This window comes from Kogia breviceps, chromosome 1, assembly GCF_026419965.1.
Source record: "Kogia breviceps isolate mKogBre1 chromosome 1, mKogBre1 haplotype 1, whole genome shotgun sequence".
NCBI classification, from domain to species: domain Eukaryota; kingdom Metazoa; phylum Chordata; class Mammalia; order Artiodactyla; family Physeteridae; genus Kogia; species Kogia breviceps.
This window is the reverse complement of record NC_081310.1, coordinates 51,299,709-51,318,346: the sequence shown is the minus strand read 5'-3', so window position 1 is coordinate 51,318,346 and position 18,638 is coordinate 51,299,709. Positions and strand designations below refer to the sequence as shown.

Here is an 18,638-nt window from a genome sequence, read left to right as displayed (position 1 = left end):
GAAATCATAAAGATCAGATCAGAAATAAATGAAAAAGAAATGAAGGAAATGAGCAAAGATCAATGAAACTAAAGGCTGGTTCTTTGAGAAGATAAACAAAATTGATAAAACATTAGCCAGACTCATCAAGAAAAAAAGGGAGAAGACTCAAATCAATAGAATTAGAAATGAAGGGCATCCCTGGTGGCGCAGTGGTTGAGAGTCCGCCTGCCGATGCAGGGGACGTGGGTTCGTGCCCCGGTCTGGGGAGATCCCACATGCCGTGGAGCAGCTAGGCCCATGAGCCATGGCCACTGAGCCTGCGCGTCCGGAGCCTGTGCTCCACAACGGGAGAGGCCACAACAGTGAGAGGCCCGCGTACAGCAAAAAAAAAAAAAAAAAAAGAAAGAAAAAGAAATGAAAAAGGAGACATAACAATGGACTCTGCAGAAATACAAAAGATTATTAGAGACTACTACAAGCAACTGTATGCCAATAAAATGGACAACGTGGAAGAAAAGGACAAATTCTTAGAAATGCAAAACGTGCTGAGACTGAACCAGGAAGAAATAGAAAATATGAACAGACCAATCGCAAGTACTGAAATTGAAACTGTGATTAAAAATCTTCCAACAAACAAAAGCCCAGGACCAGATGGCTTCACAGGCGAATTCTATCAAACATTTTTTTAAACATCTTTATTGGAGTATAACTGTTTTACAACAGTGTGTTAGTTTTTCCTTTACAACAAAGTGAATCAGTTATACATATACATATGTTCCCATATCTCTTCCCTCTTGCATCACCCTCTCTGCCACCCTCCCTATCCCACCCCTCTAGGTGGTCACAAAGCACAGAGGTGATCTCCCTGTGCTATGCGGCAGCTTCCCACTAGTTATCTAATTTACATTTGATAGTGTATATATGTCCCTGCCACTCTCTCACTTCGTCACAGCTTACCCTTCCCCCTCCCCATATCCTCAAGTCCATGCTCTAGTAAGTCTGTATTTTATTCCTGTCCTACCACTAATCTCTTCATGACACTTTTTTTCCCTTAGAGTCCATATATGTGTGTTAGCATACGGTATTTGTTTTTCTCCTTCTGACTTACTTCACTCTGTATGACAGACTCCAAGTCCATCCACCTCATTATAAATAACTCAGTTTCATTTCTTTTTATGGCTGAGTAATATTCCATTGTATATATGTGCCACATCTTCTTTATCCATTCATCTGTTGATGGACACTTAGGTTGCTTCCATGTCCTGGCTATTGTAAATAGAGCTACAATGAACATTTTGGTACATGACTCTTTTTGAATTATGGTTTTCTCAGGGTATATGCCCAGTAGTGGGATTGCTGGGTCGTATGGTAGTTCTATTTGTAGTTTTTTAAGGAACCTCCATACTGTTCTCCATAGTGGCTGTATCAATTTACATTCCCACCAGCAGTGCAAGAGGGTTCCCTTTTCTCCACACCGTCTCCAGCATTTATTGTTTCTAGAGTTTTTTTTTTTTTTTTAACATCTTTATTTGAGTATAACTGTTTTACAATAGTGGGTTAGTTTCTCCTTTACAACAAAGTGAATCAGTTATACATATACATATGTTCCCATAACTCTTCCCTCTTTTGTCACCCTCCCTCCCACCCTCCCTATCCCACCCCTCTAGGTGGTCACTAAGTACAGAGGTGAACTCCCTGTGCTATGCTGTAGCTTCCCACTAGCTATCTAATTTACATTTGGTAGTGTGTATATGTCCCTGCCACTCTCTCACATCGTCACAGCTTACCCTTCCCCCTCCCCATATCCTCAAGTCCATGCTCTAGTAGGTCTGTGTTTTATTCCCTCCTACCACTAATCTCTTCATGACATTTTTTTTTTTAGATTCCATATATATGTGTTAGCATACGGTATTTGTTTTTGTCCTTCTGACTTACTTCACTCTGTATGACAGATTCCAGGTCTATCTACCTCATTACAAATAACTCAGTTTCATTTCTTTTTATGGCTGAGTAATATTCCATTGTATATATGTGCCACATCTTCTTTATCCATTCATCTGTTGATGGACACTTAGGTTGCTTCCATGTCCTGGCTATTGTAAATAGAGCTGCAATGAACATTTTGGTACATGACTCTTTTTGAATTATGGTTTTCTCAGGGTATATGCCCAGTAGTGGGATTGCTGGGTCGTATGGTAGTTCTATTTGTAGTTTTTTAAGGAACCTCCATACTGTTCTCCATAGTGGCTGTATCAATTTACATTCCCACCAGCAGTGCAAGAGGGTTCCCTTTTCTCCACACCGTCTCCAGCATTTATTGTTTCTAGAGTTTTTGATGATGGCCAATCTGACCAGTGTGAGATGATATCTCATTGTAGTTTTGATTTGCATTTCTCTAATGATTAATGATGTTGAGCATTCTATCAAACATTTAGAGAAGAGCGAACACCTATCCTTCTCAAACTCTTCCAAAAGATAGCAGAGGGAGGAACACTCCCAAACTCATTCTGTGTGGCCACCATAACCCTGATACCAAAACCAGACAAAGACATCACAAAGAAAACTACAGGCCAATATCACTGATGAACATAGATGGAAAAATCCTCAACAAAATACTAGCAAACAGAATCCAACAGCACATTAAAAGGATCATACACCATGATCCAGTGGGGTTTATCCCAGGAATGCAAGGATTCTTCAATATATGCAAATCAATCAACGTGATATACCATATCAACAAACTGAAGGAGAAAAACCATATGATCATCTCAATAGATGCAGAGAAAGCTTTTGACAAAATTCAACACCCATTTATGATAAAAACCCTGCGGAAAGTAGGCATAGAGGGAACTTTCCTCAATATAATAAAGGCAATATATGACAAACCCACAGCCAGCATTGTTCTCAATGGTGAAAAACTGAAACCATTTCCACTAAGATCAGGAACAAGACAAGGTTTCCCACTTTCACCACTCTTATTCAACATAGTTTTGGAAGTTCTAGCCACAGCAATCAGAGAAAATAAAGGAATAAAAGGAATCCAAATAGGAAAAGAAGAAGTAAAGCTGTCACTGTTTGCAGATGACATGATACTATACATAGAGAATCCTAAGGATGCTACCAGAAAACTACTAGAACTAATCAATGAATTTGGTAAAGTAGCAGGATACAAAATTAATGCACAGAAATCTCTGGCATTCTTATACACTAATGATGAAAAATCTGAGAGTGAAATTAAGAAAACACTCCCATTTACCATTGCAACAAAAAGAATAAAATATCTAGGAATAAACCTACCTAAGGAGACAAAAGACCCGTATGCAGAAAACTATAAGACACTGATGAAAGAAATTAAAGATGATACAAATAGATGGAGAGATATACCATGTTCTTGGATTGGAAGAATCAACATTGTGAAAATGACTCTACTATCCAAAGCAATCTACAAATTCAATACAATCCCTATCAAACTACCACTGGCATTTTTTACAGAACTAGAACAAAAATTTCACAATTTGTATGGAAACACAAAAGACCCCAAATAGCCAAAGCAATCTTGAGGACGAAAAATGGAGCTGGAGGAATCAGTCTCCCTGACTTCAGACTATACTACAAAGCTACAGTAATCAAGACAGTATGGTACTGGCACAAAAACAGAAATATAGATCAATGGAACAGGATAGAAAGCCCAGAGACAAACCCACACACATATGATCACCTTATCTTTGATAAAGGAGGCAAGAATATACAGTGGAGAAAAGACAGCCTCTTCAGTAAGTGGTGCTGGGAAAACTGGAAAGGTACATGTAAAAGTATGAAATTAGAACACTCCCTAACACCATACACAAAAATAAACTCAAAATGGGTTAAAGACCTAAGTGTAAGGACAGACAGTATCAAACTGTTAGAGGAATACATAGGCAGAACACTCTATGACATCAATCACAGCAAGATCCTTTTTGACCCACCTCCTAGAGAAATGGAAATAAAAACAAAAATAAACAAATGGGACCTAATGAAACTTAAAAGCTTTTGCACATCAAAGGATACCACAAACAAGACCAGAAGACAACCCTCAGAATGGGAGAAAATAGTGGCAAATGAAGCAACTGACAAAGGATTAATCTCCAAAATTTATAAGCAACTCATGCAGCTCAATAACAAAAAAACAAACAACCCAATCCAAAAATGGGCAGAAGGCCTAAACAGACATTTCTCCAAAGAAGATATACAGATTGCCAACAAACACATGAAAGAATGCTCAACCTCATTAATCAGTAGAGAAATGCAAATCAAAACTACAATGAGATATCATCTCACACCGGTCAGAGTGGCCATAATCAAAAAATCTAGAAACAATAAATGCTGGAGAGGGTGTGGAGAAAAGGGAACCCTCTTGCACTGCTGGTGGGAATGTAAATTGATACAGCCACTATGGAGAACAGTATGGAGGTTCCTTAAAAAACTACAAATAGAACTACCATATGACCCTGCAATCCCACTACTAGGCATATACCCTGAGAAAACCATAATTCAAAAAGAGTCATGTACCAAAATGTTCATTGCAGCTCTATTTACAATAGCCAGGACATGGAAGCAACCTAAGTGTCCATCAACAGATGAATGGATAAAGAAGATGTGGCACATATATACAATGGAATATTACTCAGCTATAAAAAGAAATGAAACTGAGTTATTTGTAATGAGGTGGATAGACCTGGAGTCTGTCATACAGAGTGAAGTAAGTCAGAAGGAGAGAAACAAATACCGTATGCTAACACATATATATGGAATCTAAGAAAAAAAAAAAAAGTCATGAAGAGACTAGGGGTAGGATGGGAATAAAACACAGACCTACTAGAGCATGGACTTGAGGATATGGGGAGGGGGAAGGGTAAGCTGTGACGAAGTGAGAGAGTGGCATGGGCATATATACACTACCAAACGTAGAATAGATAGCTAGTGGGAAGCAGCCGCATAGCACAGGGAGATCTGCTTGGTGCTTTGTGACCACCTAGAAGGGTGGAATAGGGAGGGAGATGCAATAGGGAAGAGATATGGAAACATGTATATGTATAACTGATTCACTTTGTTGTAAAGCAGAAACTAACACACTATTGTAAAACAGTTATACTCCAATAAAGATGTTAAAAAAAATAGCAATGCAAAATAATTCTTGTCTATAGACATGTAAATTATATCCAATAGAGGTTTAAGTGGCATTCCCAACTGTGGAAAACATTAGTTTTGCCTTCATTTGCATGTTCATTTTAATATTCCTGATCTGTAAATGTGAGCTTCTTTTGAACTAGTGGTAACATCTTACCAATCCCTCTTTAACAGCAAGTTAAATAAAATCTTTAAACTGTGTTCACTTTATATTTGTATAAGAGGCATGATTTTGCCTCCTTTGAAAATTATCTTTTAATACCTCTCTCAAGGAATAACAATACTATTCATCCACAGTTTTCCACTGAAACACAAAAGAAGTCACCTTGACGCTCTGACCCTCACACCCCACATCTAACAGCCAACAATTAGATCAAGTGTGCCATCTAGTTCAGAGAAGGGATCACAGGGAACTGCCTGTAAAGCCTTTAGCCCAGTACCTAGTGTACAGTAAATACTCACCTAAAGGTAACTATTATTAAATCTCACAGACTTGTCTATCTCTTACCCTCCCCCCTTCCTCACTGGTTAGTTCAGGCCCATTTCATTTCCTGTCTAGGTCCCTGATTCCTGCTCCACCTGTCCCCCTGGCCCCATCTCCCCTCACTTCTCCATCCTCCCCCACAGAATAATGTGAGGGTCTTCCCATTCCCTGTAGTGGTCATCGTAAGAGGAGATAAGCTTAAGAGCTTCTATATTCTCCCAGTCCTAGGGCCCACTCCCAATCACTGCTTCCCAATTTAGAAAGTTTCACATGTAAGCTGTAAACAACCGAGAAAAACAACACCCTTTACGATTGTCCTGTCCTTGAAAAGATACATTGTTATTTTCAAACAGTCTCTAACTTCAGAATATTTTGATTTTTTTAAAAGTCTATACTTAGTTTGTTCTCTTGAGAAAAACTTGATTAGTGATTTTAAAATAGACCTAAAAACTCTAAGCCAAAAGGAAAAATATAATGAGACAATTAGCTTGTATCAATAGAATTAGACTATTGAGCACATTTTCCTACAGAGTAAAAGTTATACTATTTAACTATGCAACGTTTTTATTTCTGACATCTGTTTTCATGGAAGTGCCAGCAGCCTTTATAAAGAGTGTGACTGTGATTAGTTATGGCCAGGTTAGTAAACAGAGAAGGAACAAGGGCAACATGTGGATGGAGAAAGAAACTAAGCCTCAACGTCAGCAGAGGAGAACACACGTCACCAACATGCTATTCTACAAAATCAAGACATAAAAGGAGTCAAAGGGAGACATTCCAGAATATTAGAGAAGGAGGGTGATGATTCTAGAAGGAAAATGTTACTAAACGCAGATTGGGGCAATTCGGTGGTATTCACCAAAATGTTAAATGCACATATCCTCTGGCACAGCAGTGATACATCTTAGACTCTATCCTATAGAAACAGTTATGTGTACAAAGTTGTTTATTGCACTGCTTACAACAGCAACAAAGGGAAATAGTGTTAGTAGTGGAATGGTTAAATAATTTGTGAAACATCCTAACTTTAAGAAACAGAAACTCAACTAACTGGCATAACAAGGAAACATTGTGGCTCATATAATTGGGAGTCCAGTGGTAAGATGGGCTTCGGGGTTGCCTAATCCAGTGGCTTCAGTGCCATTTCTCCACAGTTCCCTTGGATTTGCCCTTCTGCTGGGACCAACATCATCCTCAGCTTGCGAAGAGAATAGTTGCTGCGATTCTAGGCTACAACCTGTAGAAAAAGAAAGAATCACTTCCAGAATTCTTCCAGAAGCAGATTATGGCAGGCAGCAACTTGTATTTAAAAAGTCTGTTTACCCCTTCTTCCTGGTCACATGGCCACCTAGCTAGAGACAACCTTTCCCAGTCTTTCTTGCAGCTGGTGTGGCCATGTGATCACTTTTTTGCGAATGGAATGTGAATGGAAATAATATGTGTAATTCCTCCTTCACTTACTTAAAAGGAAATTGCTTACTCTGGATTTCCTCACTTTCTCCTTTCTGCAAGCTATGTATTGTGTTCATGGCAGCAACCCAGCTTCAACCATGCAAGGGACAAAGTCCTCAGAGATAACAGAGTAACAAGATAGAAGGAACAAGGTTCTCTGAGTGACCCAGGCAAGAAAGCTTCCTTACCAGCCTAGAATGGTCAAATTGTTGCATGACAGAGAAATAAAATTTTGTTTTATTTGTTCCACTGCATTTAGGGGTCTCTGTTACATCAGCTTCCCTTTTATGCTAATAGAAGTATCTTAAAATCTCCAGTGAATCTCCCCTCGTGTCTCAAGTCCTCATACATAAATTGAATCAAAGCCAGCTTCTAAGGCAATCATGTGCTAGGGGGTTGGGATTCTCCTTTGACCAAAAGACCCACACAAGGAACTGGGGGTGGGGTCAGCTATCTCTGAGAGGCTCAGAACGGCATGGAGAAGGAATGACTCGACCTCTAACTCAATTTCTCTCTCTTCCCCATTACTCCTGTCATAATTCTCCGTGGTTTCTTTTTTTTTAAGATAGATTTTATTCATTTTTAAATTTTATTTATTTATTTTTGGCTGCATTGGGTCTTTGTTGCTGCACACAGGCTTTCTCTAGTTGCGGCGAGCGGGGGCTACTCTTTGTTGCGGTGCACCGGCTTCTCATTGTGGTGGTTTCTCTTGTTGTGGAGCACAGGCTCTAGGTACGCAGGCTTCATTAGTTGTGGCTCGCAGGCTCTCAGTAGTGGTGGCGCATGGGCTTAGTTGCTCCACAGCATGTGGGATCTTCCTGGACCAGGGCTAGAACCTGTGTCCCCTGCATTGGCAAGCGGATTCTTAACCACTGCGTCACCAGGGAAGCCCAATTCTCAGTGATTTCAAAATCAACTATACAATCCTTCCATGCCATGTCCTCTCAGTTCCTTAGCCCACTCTCTCTAACGATCTTATCCTCCACCTGTCTCATCTACCTATTACTATGTTCATATGCGAGACCAGTGCTGCCCCATAGAACCTTCTGCCATCATGGAAACATCCGATCTTCAGTCTCCAATGCGGTAGTCACTAGCCACGTGTGGCTGTTAAGCACTTGAAATGTGGCTAGTGCCAAAGAAGAAATGAATTTTTAACTTTATTTAACATTAAGTAATTTAAATCTAATTTTAAAAAGCTACATATGGCTTGTAGCTATTGCATTAGACAGTGCAGATCTTGACTGTGTTATTCTCAACAAGTGTAATTCTCCACAATCGGAATTACAAACATCCTACTCTCCACCAACATCATCATATTCTTCCAGATAACTCTTCCAATGCAATATTCTCTTCAAACTTCTGGGACTTGCAATCCAAACACTCTATCATCTTTCACTGTCCCACCATCCTTTATTTCTCATCTCCCTCATTACCCAGCTTAGAGTTCATGATCTTATAACATCACATGTGCATACACTCTCAACTCCATTCATTCACACTTGGAAAGCAGGACTCCAACTCTAGCCAAAATCCAACTCTCCACCTACTTCAAACTCCACCTGAGCACTTAACCTTTAGGTAGAGGAAAAACGCTCAGCACTCTAACTGATCACTCTTCAACTCATGCTTACCCTACTGCCCCCCAAATCCTGCTAGATTTTTCTAATTCCTCATGCCCCAATCTCATCTCCAAGATGACTATTCTATATCATCCCTTCTCACTACAAACCTCTACCATTTCCTTCTCACCTCTCTCTCAGATGAGAAAATAGTAGCAATTAGCAGATAACTTTGACAGATTTCCACCAACTTCTCTCCCAAATTGTTGAGTTTTCCCTTTCTACTGGGTCATTCTCCACAGTACATAAAAATGCCTTACTATTCCTGTTTTTAAAAAACCCTCCCAAACCACACATCTCCTTCAGCAAACGTTTTTATACATCAGAGTAACATGATCTGATTTATGAGTTAGAAAGATAGTTCTGGAGAATGGATTATAGGGGAGCAAATGCAAGTAAGAAACCAAATTAAAAGGTTATTTCAGGACACTAATTCCAGCAGTAGCAAACTCAATAATGTTGATCATTCTTAAACAGGACACTTTGGAGGCTGGAAAACTATCACAGAATAGGACAAACTAAAGAGACCTAACAGCTAAATGCAATTTATAAACTTTGATTGGCTATTTTTTAAATGTTTATCTATTTATTTATTTAGTTAGTTAGTTGTGCTGGGTCTTAGTTGCAGCAGGCAGGCTCCTAGGTTGAGGCTTGTGGGCTCCTTAGTTGTGGTTCACCAGCTCCTTAGTTGCAGCATGTGGGCTCCTTAGTTGTGACATGTGGACTTCTTAGTTGTGGTCCACTAGCTCCTTAGTTGTGGCATGTGAACTTTTAGTTGCAGCATTCATGTGGGATCTAGTTCCCTGACCAGGGATCAAACTCAGGCCCCCTGCATTGGAAGTGCAGAGTCTTAACCACTGCACCACCAGGGAAGTCCCTTGATTGGCTCTTTAATCAGGAGAAATATAACCATAAAGAGTGGCGTGTGGTTCAATGTATGCAAATCAATTAATGTGATACACCACACTAACAAAATAAAGGATAAAAATCACATGATCATCTCAATAGATGCAGAAAAATCATTTGACAAAATTCAACAGTTTCATGATTAAAACTCTCAACAAACTAGATGTAAAAGGAATTTACTTCAACATAATAAAGGTTATACATGGCAAGCCCACAGCTAACATCATACTCAATTGTGAAAAACTAAAAGTTTTTCCCTCTAAGATGAGGAACAAGACAAGAATGTTCACTCTTGCTACTTATATTCAATATAGTACTGAAAGTTCTAGCCAGAGTAATTAGGCAACAAAAAGAAATGAAAGTGTTAAAATCAGAAAAGAGAAGTAAAATTATCTGTTTGCAAATGACATGATTTACATATAGAAAACCTTAAAGACGCCACACACAAAAAAAGTTAGAACTAATAAACAGAGCTATGGTGTTTAGAACAGTATGGTACTGGCATAAAGACAGACATAGAGACCAATGTAACAGAATAGACAGCCCAGAAATAAACCCACACATATACAGTCAGTTGATATCTGACAAAGCTGCCAAGGTCACACAAAAGGGTAAAGAGAGTCTCTTCAACAAATGGTGTTGGGAAAATCAGATATCCACGTGCAAAGTAATAAAACTGGACCCTTCTCTTATACCATGCCAAAAAATCAACTCAAAATGTATTAAAGTCTTAAATTTAAAAACTGCAACTATAAAACTCACAAGAAATAACATATTGGAAAAGATTTTTGACATTGTTCTTTTTTTTCCCACCTGCTTTTAATGCTAACCTTGTTAAATTAGGGAAGAAAATAATGTTTAAAATGCCGTGTGTTAGGAGAATGCAACTCGAAGTAGGTTCCTTCAAATCAGCTTAATTTTTTTAACATCTTTATTAGAGTATAATTGCTTTACAATGGTGTGTTAGTTTCTGCTTTATAACAAAGTGAATCACCTGTACATATACGTATATCCCCATATCTCCTCCCTCTTGCATCTCCCTCCCATCCTCCCTATCCCACCCCTCTAGGTGGTCACAAAGTACCAAGCTGATCTCCCTGTGCTATGCAGCTGCTTCCCACAAGCTAACTATTTTACATTTGGTAGTGTATATATGTCCATGCCACTCTCTCACTTCGTCCCACCTTACTCTTCCCCCGCCCTATGTCCTCAAGTCCATTCTCTATGTCTGTGTCTTTATTCCTGTCCTTCCCCTAGGTTCTTCAGAACCTTTTTTTGTTTGTTTTTTGGATCCCATATATTTGTGTTAGCATAAGGTATTTGTTTTTCTCTTTCTGACTTACTTCTCTCTGTATAACAGACTCTAGGTTCATCCACCTCATTACAAATAACTCAATTTCGTTTCTTTCTATGGCTGAGTAATATTCCATTGTATATATGTGCCACATCTTTTTTATCCATTCATCTGTCAAGGGACACTTAGGTTGCTTCCATGTTCTGGCTATTGTAAATAGAGCTGCAATTAACATTGTGGTACGTGACTCTGTTTGAATTATGGTTTTCTCAGGGTATATGCCCAGTTGTGGGATTGCTGGGTCACATGGTAGTTCTATTTTTAGTTTTTTTAAGCAGCTCATGCAGCTCAATACCAAAAAAACAAACAACCCAATCCAAAAATGGGCAGAAGACCTAAACAGACATTTCTCCAAAGATATACAGATTGCCAACAAACACATGAAAGGATGCTCAACATCACTTATCATTAGAGGAATGCAAATCAAAACTACAATGAGATATCACCTCACACCAGTCAGAATGGTCATCATCAAAAAATCTACAAACAATAAATGCTGGAGAGGGTATGGAGAAAAGGGAACCCTCTTGCACTGTTGGTGGGAATGTAAATTGATACAGCCACTAATGGAGAATAGTATGGAGGTTCCTTGACATTGTTTTTAGCAATGATTTCTTGAATATGACACCAAAGGCACATGCAACATAAACAAAATTAGACAAGTGGGATTTCATCAAACTAAAAGGCTTCTGCACAGCAAAGGAAACAACAGAATGAAAAGGCAACCTACAGAAAGGGAAAATGTTTGCAAACCATACATCTGATAAGGGGTTAACAACCAAAATACATAAGGGACTCCTACAACTCAATAGCAAAAAAACAAATAAGCCAGTTTAAAAATGGGCAAAGAACTTGAATGGACATTTCTCTAAAGAAGACATACAAATGGCCAACAGGTATCTTAAAAAGTAATCAATTTCACTAATTATAAAGGAAATGTGAATCAAGACCACAATGAGATATCACCTTACACCTGTTAAGATGGTATTATCAAAAGCAATGTAAAAGATAAGTATTAGAGAGGATATGAAGAAATTAGAACCCTTCTGCTCTGTTGGGAATGTAAAATAGTACAGCTGATGTGGAAAATAGTATGCAGGTTCCTCAAAAAATTAAAACTAATATGGGGCTTCCCTGGTGGCACAGTGGTTGAGAATCTGCCTGCTAATGCAGGGGACACGGTCGAGCCCTGGTCTGGGACGATCCCACATGCCGCGGAGCAACTAGGCCCGTGAGCCACAACTACTGAGCCTGCGCGTCTGGAGCCTGTGCTCCTCAACAAGAGATGCTGCATTAGTGACAGGCCCACACACCACGATAAAGAGTGGCCCCCACTTGCCACAACTATAGAAAGCCCTTGCACAGAAACAAAGCCAACACAGACAAAAGTAAAATAAAATAAATAAATAAATAAAAGAAATGCATTTCCATTAAAAAAAAAACTAATATGATATCGCTTATATGTGGAATCTAAAAAAAGGGTACAAATGAACTTATTTACCAAACAGAAGTAGAGTCACAGATGTAGAAAACAAACCTATGGTTACCAGGGGATGGGGGGGAGTGATAAATTGGGAGATTGGGACTGACATATACACACTACTATATATATATAATAAGAACCTGCTGTATATAGCACAGGGAACTCTACTCAATACTCTGTAATGGCCTATATGGGAAAGAAACTTAAAAAAAAAAAAGAGTGGATATATGTATATGTATAACTGATTCACTTTGCTGTACACCTGAAACTAACACAACATTGTAAATCAACTATACTGCAAATAAAAAAATTTTTTTTAGTTTAAAACTAGAACTACCATATCATCCAACAATCCTACTTCTGGGTATTTGTACAAAAGAATTGAATCAGGATCTCAAGAAGACATTTGCACTACCAGGTTCATCACAGCATTGTTGACAATAGCCAAGATATGGAAACAACCTAAATGTCCATGATGAATGAATAAAGAAAATGTGGTATATACATACAATGAAATATCATTCAGCCTTTAAAAAAAAGGAAATCCTGCCATGGGTGACAACATTGATGAACCTGGAGACATTACTGTAAGTGAAATAAGCCAGTCACAAAAATACAAATGTGTATTATTCTATTTATATGAGGTATTCAAAATTGTTAAACTCATAGAAGCAGACAGTAGAATGGTGGTTGCCAGAGACTGTGGGGAGAGGGAAATGGAGAGTCTTTGTTCAATGGATATAAAGTTTCAGTTATGCAAGATGAATAAATTCTAGAGATCTGCTGTTCAACGTAGTGCCAGTAGTTAACAATATCTTGTGCATTTTAAAAGTTTATTAAGAGGGTATATCTCATGTCAAGTATTCTTACCAAAAACAAAGGGGCATGAGGAAACTTTTGGAGGTAATGAATGTGTTTATTACCTTGAGGGGTGATGGTTTCACAGAGGTATGACTATGTCCAAGCTCATTAGATTATATACATTAAATATATGCAGATTTTGTGTCTATCAGTTGTACGTCAATAAAGCCATTGAACCTAAAATGAGTGGTATACAGATAAATGTTTAAAAAACGGCTGGGGTTGTGGGGAGATCCCAGATTTGTAGTGTTTGCCAGTTTCCATGATGTAAATACCCCCACCACGAACAATGTCAAGCTATCGTGTAAAGCATTACTGTGTGTAATGCCAAGCTATCTTTGAACTGGGAAGAGATGCATATTCTCACTCTGCAAGGCAGCTCCAGTACAGCACTAGATCAGAACATTTTGGGGACAATTGGAGAAATTTGAGAGTGGACTGTATGTTGGATGATGCTATTGAATTTATACTGACTTTCTTAATATAGAAAGGGAGAATGCCCTTACTCTTGTGAAATATGTGCTGAAATATCCTGATGTATCCTGATGTTTGAAGACTACTTTCAGATGTGTGTGTACAGGGGTGTGTGTGTGTGTGTGTGTGTGTGTGTGTGTGTGTGTACGTGTGGAGAAAGAGAAAGAGAGAGGGGAAGAAAATTTCAATGTGTCAAGTGGTTGCTAGTTGATGAAATGAGTGAAGGATACATTAGTGTGTATTAATAAAATTGTTCTTTCAACTCTTCTGTGGGCTTAATATTTTTCAAAAGAAAAATTAATTTGTTGTCAGTAGACGATTTTATATAAAAATCTGAATTTGCAGTTTCTATTGAAAGGAACCTAAAACCTTGCAATTTGGGGCTTATGCTCTCAAATTACACCATTTAGCTGAACCTAATAGATGGGGGATGTGCTTTCCAGTCAGATCTTATCCCGGCCCTCTTCCCTCATTTTGGGTTACCTTCTTGACTTCTGTGGGCATCTGCATTTGCTCCCCTGGTCTAGAAACTGTTCAAGAAGCTTAAGATGGTATTTTATGCTTGTTTCCAAGCACTCAATGGTGAAGAAAAAAAAGAAAGAGAAATGTTGCCTATATTATTATTCCCAGCGCTTGCTTCTGTAATTATTCCTCTTCTTAGATATTAGCCCTAGGCTAATCCCTAAAACCAGTTTTACGCTTTTTCAAACAGGTTTTACCAGCTCCCTCTACTAACCCTTTCCAAAAGGATGAAACTTAAATTCCTTATAAGTTCTGAATTTTGAAATCACACTTCTGGGGTTAGGGAACTCTAGACTTGGGAGAACTCGATGACGGGATAGTCACCTAATTGACTTTCTCCTATGGACTGTTCCTATGATGGTTCAAGGGTCTATTTCAAGAGTCAGAATTTAGTTAAGTGGAACGTCTGTTTCACCGGGGATTGTGGTTTGGAACGACTTGGCGCCCTCTAAAGGCTACAATGAGAAGAGCAGTCGCTTACCACGTGCTCCCCTTTTAAGTTTAGGGCTCCGTCGGAACAGTGACGTTTAGGAGGGTGGGGAAAGGGGCAGAAGTCGTTTGTGGCCTTCGAATCCGAAGGCTTTATTCTAACTCGTCATTTAGCCCTCCTTCGAGAACACGGAAGTATCAAGCTGGTGCCCTACACAACTTTTTTTTCCTCGGTGAGTATACTTTCTGCTGTCACTAGCATGACAGGAAAAATGGATGGTTTTTGTTTTAAACCGAGAGTACTTTGATTAAAGTCAGCATTAATTTATTTTTTATTTTTCTTTTAGAACAAAGAGCTTGTGTTTGGAATTTTTTTTTTTTAAAGAAACACTATCTTTGGCTTTGGGCTGTGAGAAATAATTTTGTCAAAATATCTGCTCTATGCCAACAAGGTAAGTGTCCTGGATTTTTTTTTTTTTTTCTTTTATGGGGAAATGTTTTCAGAAGCTGCTTTCACAGAGGATGAATACTTTCGCTGGTGAGTACACTCCTTAAAAATGAATGTGATCTTCTCCTTCGAGAGCCTCTTGATTAGGGTTAAAGCAGCAGAATTAGAGAAAACCAGGAAGCAAAGGAACGTGCTAAGGAAACAGTTATGTTATAGGGGAAAACCACCCTGAAGGAAGGTGTGGGTGAGAATAACAGAATCATGGGACTGTCTGTGATTCCAGGCTCACTTCTGATTTCATCTTTTGGATGAGATGGAATTTTGAGGCATTGGGAAACACAAAATACTCCACAAGTGTTATGTTAGGAAATACCGTAGCAAAGGCAGCACTGGTAGAGTGATAATAAGAAATATAAATAGATCCAAGTCCAAACTCATATAAATCATAATCAGCTACATAGTTTGCTAATCATCCAAGTCTCTCCATGTCTCAAAAATGATTCCTGCATTTTCTGGTCTGTCAGGTATGGGATGGGGTTTTCATGTTGTTCAAAAGTCCAGTTCAGCAGTTTAGGGCTTCTTTTGATTAAGGAACTAAATGTCAGCAACCTTTGACCTACAGTGGACCTTATGTTTATAGCCCACTTTACAGTTTACAAAGAGCTTAACACACCTTATGGCCTCCCTCCCCTTCAAGCCTGCAGTCTTCTCCCCTGCCTTTCAATTCACATCTATTTTGGACACCAATTATTTGGCACTTAGACAGTCTCTAAGTCAGTCTGTAAAGGACAAGATGTTTTTGCCCAGGAAAAATACAGCCTACTATGTGTCTCTAACTAGGTCTTCAGGCATAGCTAAGCAGCCTAAGAGTGTCTGCAAGCATTTGTACCCAGAGCACACTGCTATTACAGGACGTACCACATGATATCATGTGTCAGCCTCTCTCCATATAGTGTCATCTTCCTGTGGACAGTCACTGGGTCTATATTTATTACTATTATTTAGGTCACTGGCTCTTACTCATCTTGGGGGTCCCCACGCTTGTCTTAGTACCTGCCCTTAGAGGTACACAGGGTGCATCTGTTGAGTGAATTAATTTGCTGCCAGTCTATTCACTGCAGCACATTTTGCATTTTAACCAGATCAATTAACAACTATTTCTTTCATATTATTATTGCAAAAACACAGCACAGAGGGATCTGCCAATTCCAGAACTCTACCTAGTGCCCTGGAAGTTTAAGTGTTCTTATTGGTGGAGGCCATTTATTTCTGAAAAGCCACCTAAACCTTTTACTCAATCCAAAGGAAGTCATAGGTATGTTTGCCTATATGTTTCCAAACTTGTTGATAAATTTTATCTGCATGAGCTGTCTTTTCCAGGAAGAGAGGAAAGGAGGGAGTCAGTTAGGGAGGTGGGAAATGAATGCTGAGTAAATAGTTGGTGCTAGGCAGTTTTGTGTAATTATTACCAATGTTTAAGACCCAAACAATCCTTCAATATGGCTATTTTTCTTATTTGCAAACAGTAAATCTCAAGGTGTGTAAGTGGGTTGTTTGGGGTCACATGCCTAGTCAGTTGCAGAGACAAGAGTTCAAACCCAGTTCTGCTGCCTCCAAAGTCCATTCTTATTGCAGCCTGCCCAACTCTTCCAAATCAAAAGAGACTCCTAAATAAACAAAAAGTCTCAGGGGGAAAAGTGTAAATTTTGCTATAAATAATGAAGCCAGGCATGAAGGTCTCAACCTTACAAAGGGTAGGGTGGCAGGTAAGATTTGGAAACAGGCAGCCCTGAGAAATCCCTCTGATACTTGTTGCAAGTCCCTGCCTAGATCCTCCTCTGGAACCAGGTGAGTCTGAAGGGTCCAAGGGCTCAGCAGTCTTCTGCCCTCTCTAAAGTCAGTAACTTCACTTTGGTTTTGTGCCTGGGGGTTCTGATCTGGCTAGGAGGCAAACTACAAAACCAAAAGGACAAAATCCCCCAATCCCAACCAGAAGGTGTGGCAGCAAACCTGAGCTCAGGTGAGGGAAGAGGCTTAGTAGCAGGAATCACAGGACACTTCAGGCTCTCAGACCAATGAGATGTGCACATCCAGGCTCATACTCAGATACCCGAAGTCTCTCCAGACTCAACCTCTTATTAGCAGAGTGGCCTTAAGTCGTGTTCAGTGATGATGCTATATGTTTTCCCATTTACTGGTATTCAGGGCTCAGTAAATATGTTCTCCCTAGGTTCCTCAAGGCAAACACCACTATGGTAAGTGTCATGGCACTACAAAAGTCACATAAGAGTTATACGGCAAGATCTCTCCTCAAAAAGTACCATGTCTTCATAGGCAAAGTCAAATCAGTTAAGTATATTTTATAAAGCAAATACTTTGAGGTCTCAACTACTCTTTGTGTGTTTCTCAGACTGGCCGTGAGGGTTGAGGGAAAGGCAGCACTTGAGAGTGAGGACACCTGACACTTCAAAGTCTTCCATGTGACATAAACCTGATTTGCTGAAATCAACTCGGTGGTTAACCCATCTGATCAAAGCAAAAGCTATGTGGATGTTTGCAGAAGCCCAAAACCTAAAATCAAGAAAAACTGGTTATAAATCCCCATGACACATTCACACTTCCTCCAGTCTTTCCTGACAACATGGCATCCCCATTTCCATATGACCATATGACCACAGTTCTGTATTATGGTCAGTCAACCTTTCTCTGTGCAAAGTTAAGAACCTCCCCTAAATGCATGTAATATCTTTTTTGCTGGGAGGACATGGCCCATGACTAGCTATTCTTTAGAACTTTAGATGCTTTGAATAAAAACTAAAATTTTTGCTTGTTGCAATTCCTAGCATTTCAGAGGGACTAGGTGTTAGCAAAGAGTCCTTTTAATACTGAGAGGATCTAAAGTCCTAAGGGGATCAAAGTCCTGGCTACACTAGCTAATAATAAGAGCAAAATTTAATTGAGCACTTACTACATAGCAGACACACTTCTATAACCCTTCCAACATATCTCAGTCATTTAATTTCATAACAAATATTTTAAATAGGTATTATTATTTCCACTCTCATTGTGCTAATGAGAAAACTGAGGCACAGAGAGGATAAACGACTAGCCTAAGATCATACTGTAAATAAATGAAGCCAGGATTCAAACCAAACCAGTGTGATTTCAGAGCCCTCATCTTTAAACAAAATGTGATTCTGCCTGAGCTCAAAGATGAAAGGATCACTGTAAAAGTTGACTTCTATGACAAGGGGCCCCTTCTAGCTTTGTCATATAAAGAAGCTCTGCTCAACCTATCTCATACAGAACACACCATGGCCAAGCGAGTTGCAGTGATTGGAGCTGGTGTGAGTGGCCTGTCCTCCATCAAATGCTGCTTGGATGAGGACCTGGAGCCTACCTGCTTTGAAAGAAGTGATGACATCGGGGGACTGTGGAAGTTTACTGTGCGT

General features: G+C 39.3%; 1 protein-coding gene and 1 long non-coding RNA gene across 2 annotated transcripts in view; one reads left to right on the top strand and one right to left on the bottom strand.

Moving 5' to 3' along the window:
- Window positions 1-18,638, bottom strand: part of LOC131765786 (uncharacterized) — a 307,154-nt gene that overhangs the window by 197,541 nt on the left and 90,975 nt on the right. The gene's annotated exons all lie outside the window — the stretch shown is intronic.
- FMO4 (flavin containing dimethylaniline monoxygenase 4) overlaps window positions 14,917-18,638 on the top strand; it is a 31,648-nt gene continuing 27,926 nt past the window's right edge. The window contains exons 1-3 of the mRNA XM_059079563.2: window positions 14,917-14,971; window positions 15,086-15,190; window positions 18,493-18,632. Coding sequence (XP_058935546.1) covers window positions 18,501-18,632 — 132 coding nt within the window. The 5' untranslated portion in view covers window positions 14,917-14,971; window positions 15,086-15,190; window positions 18,493-18,500. The remainder of the gene's footprint in view (window positions 14,972-15,085; window positions 15,191-18,492; window positions 18,633-18,638) is intronic.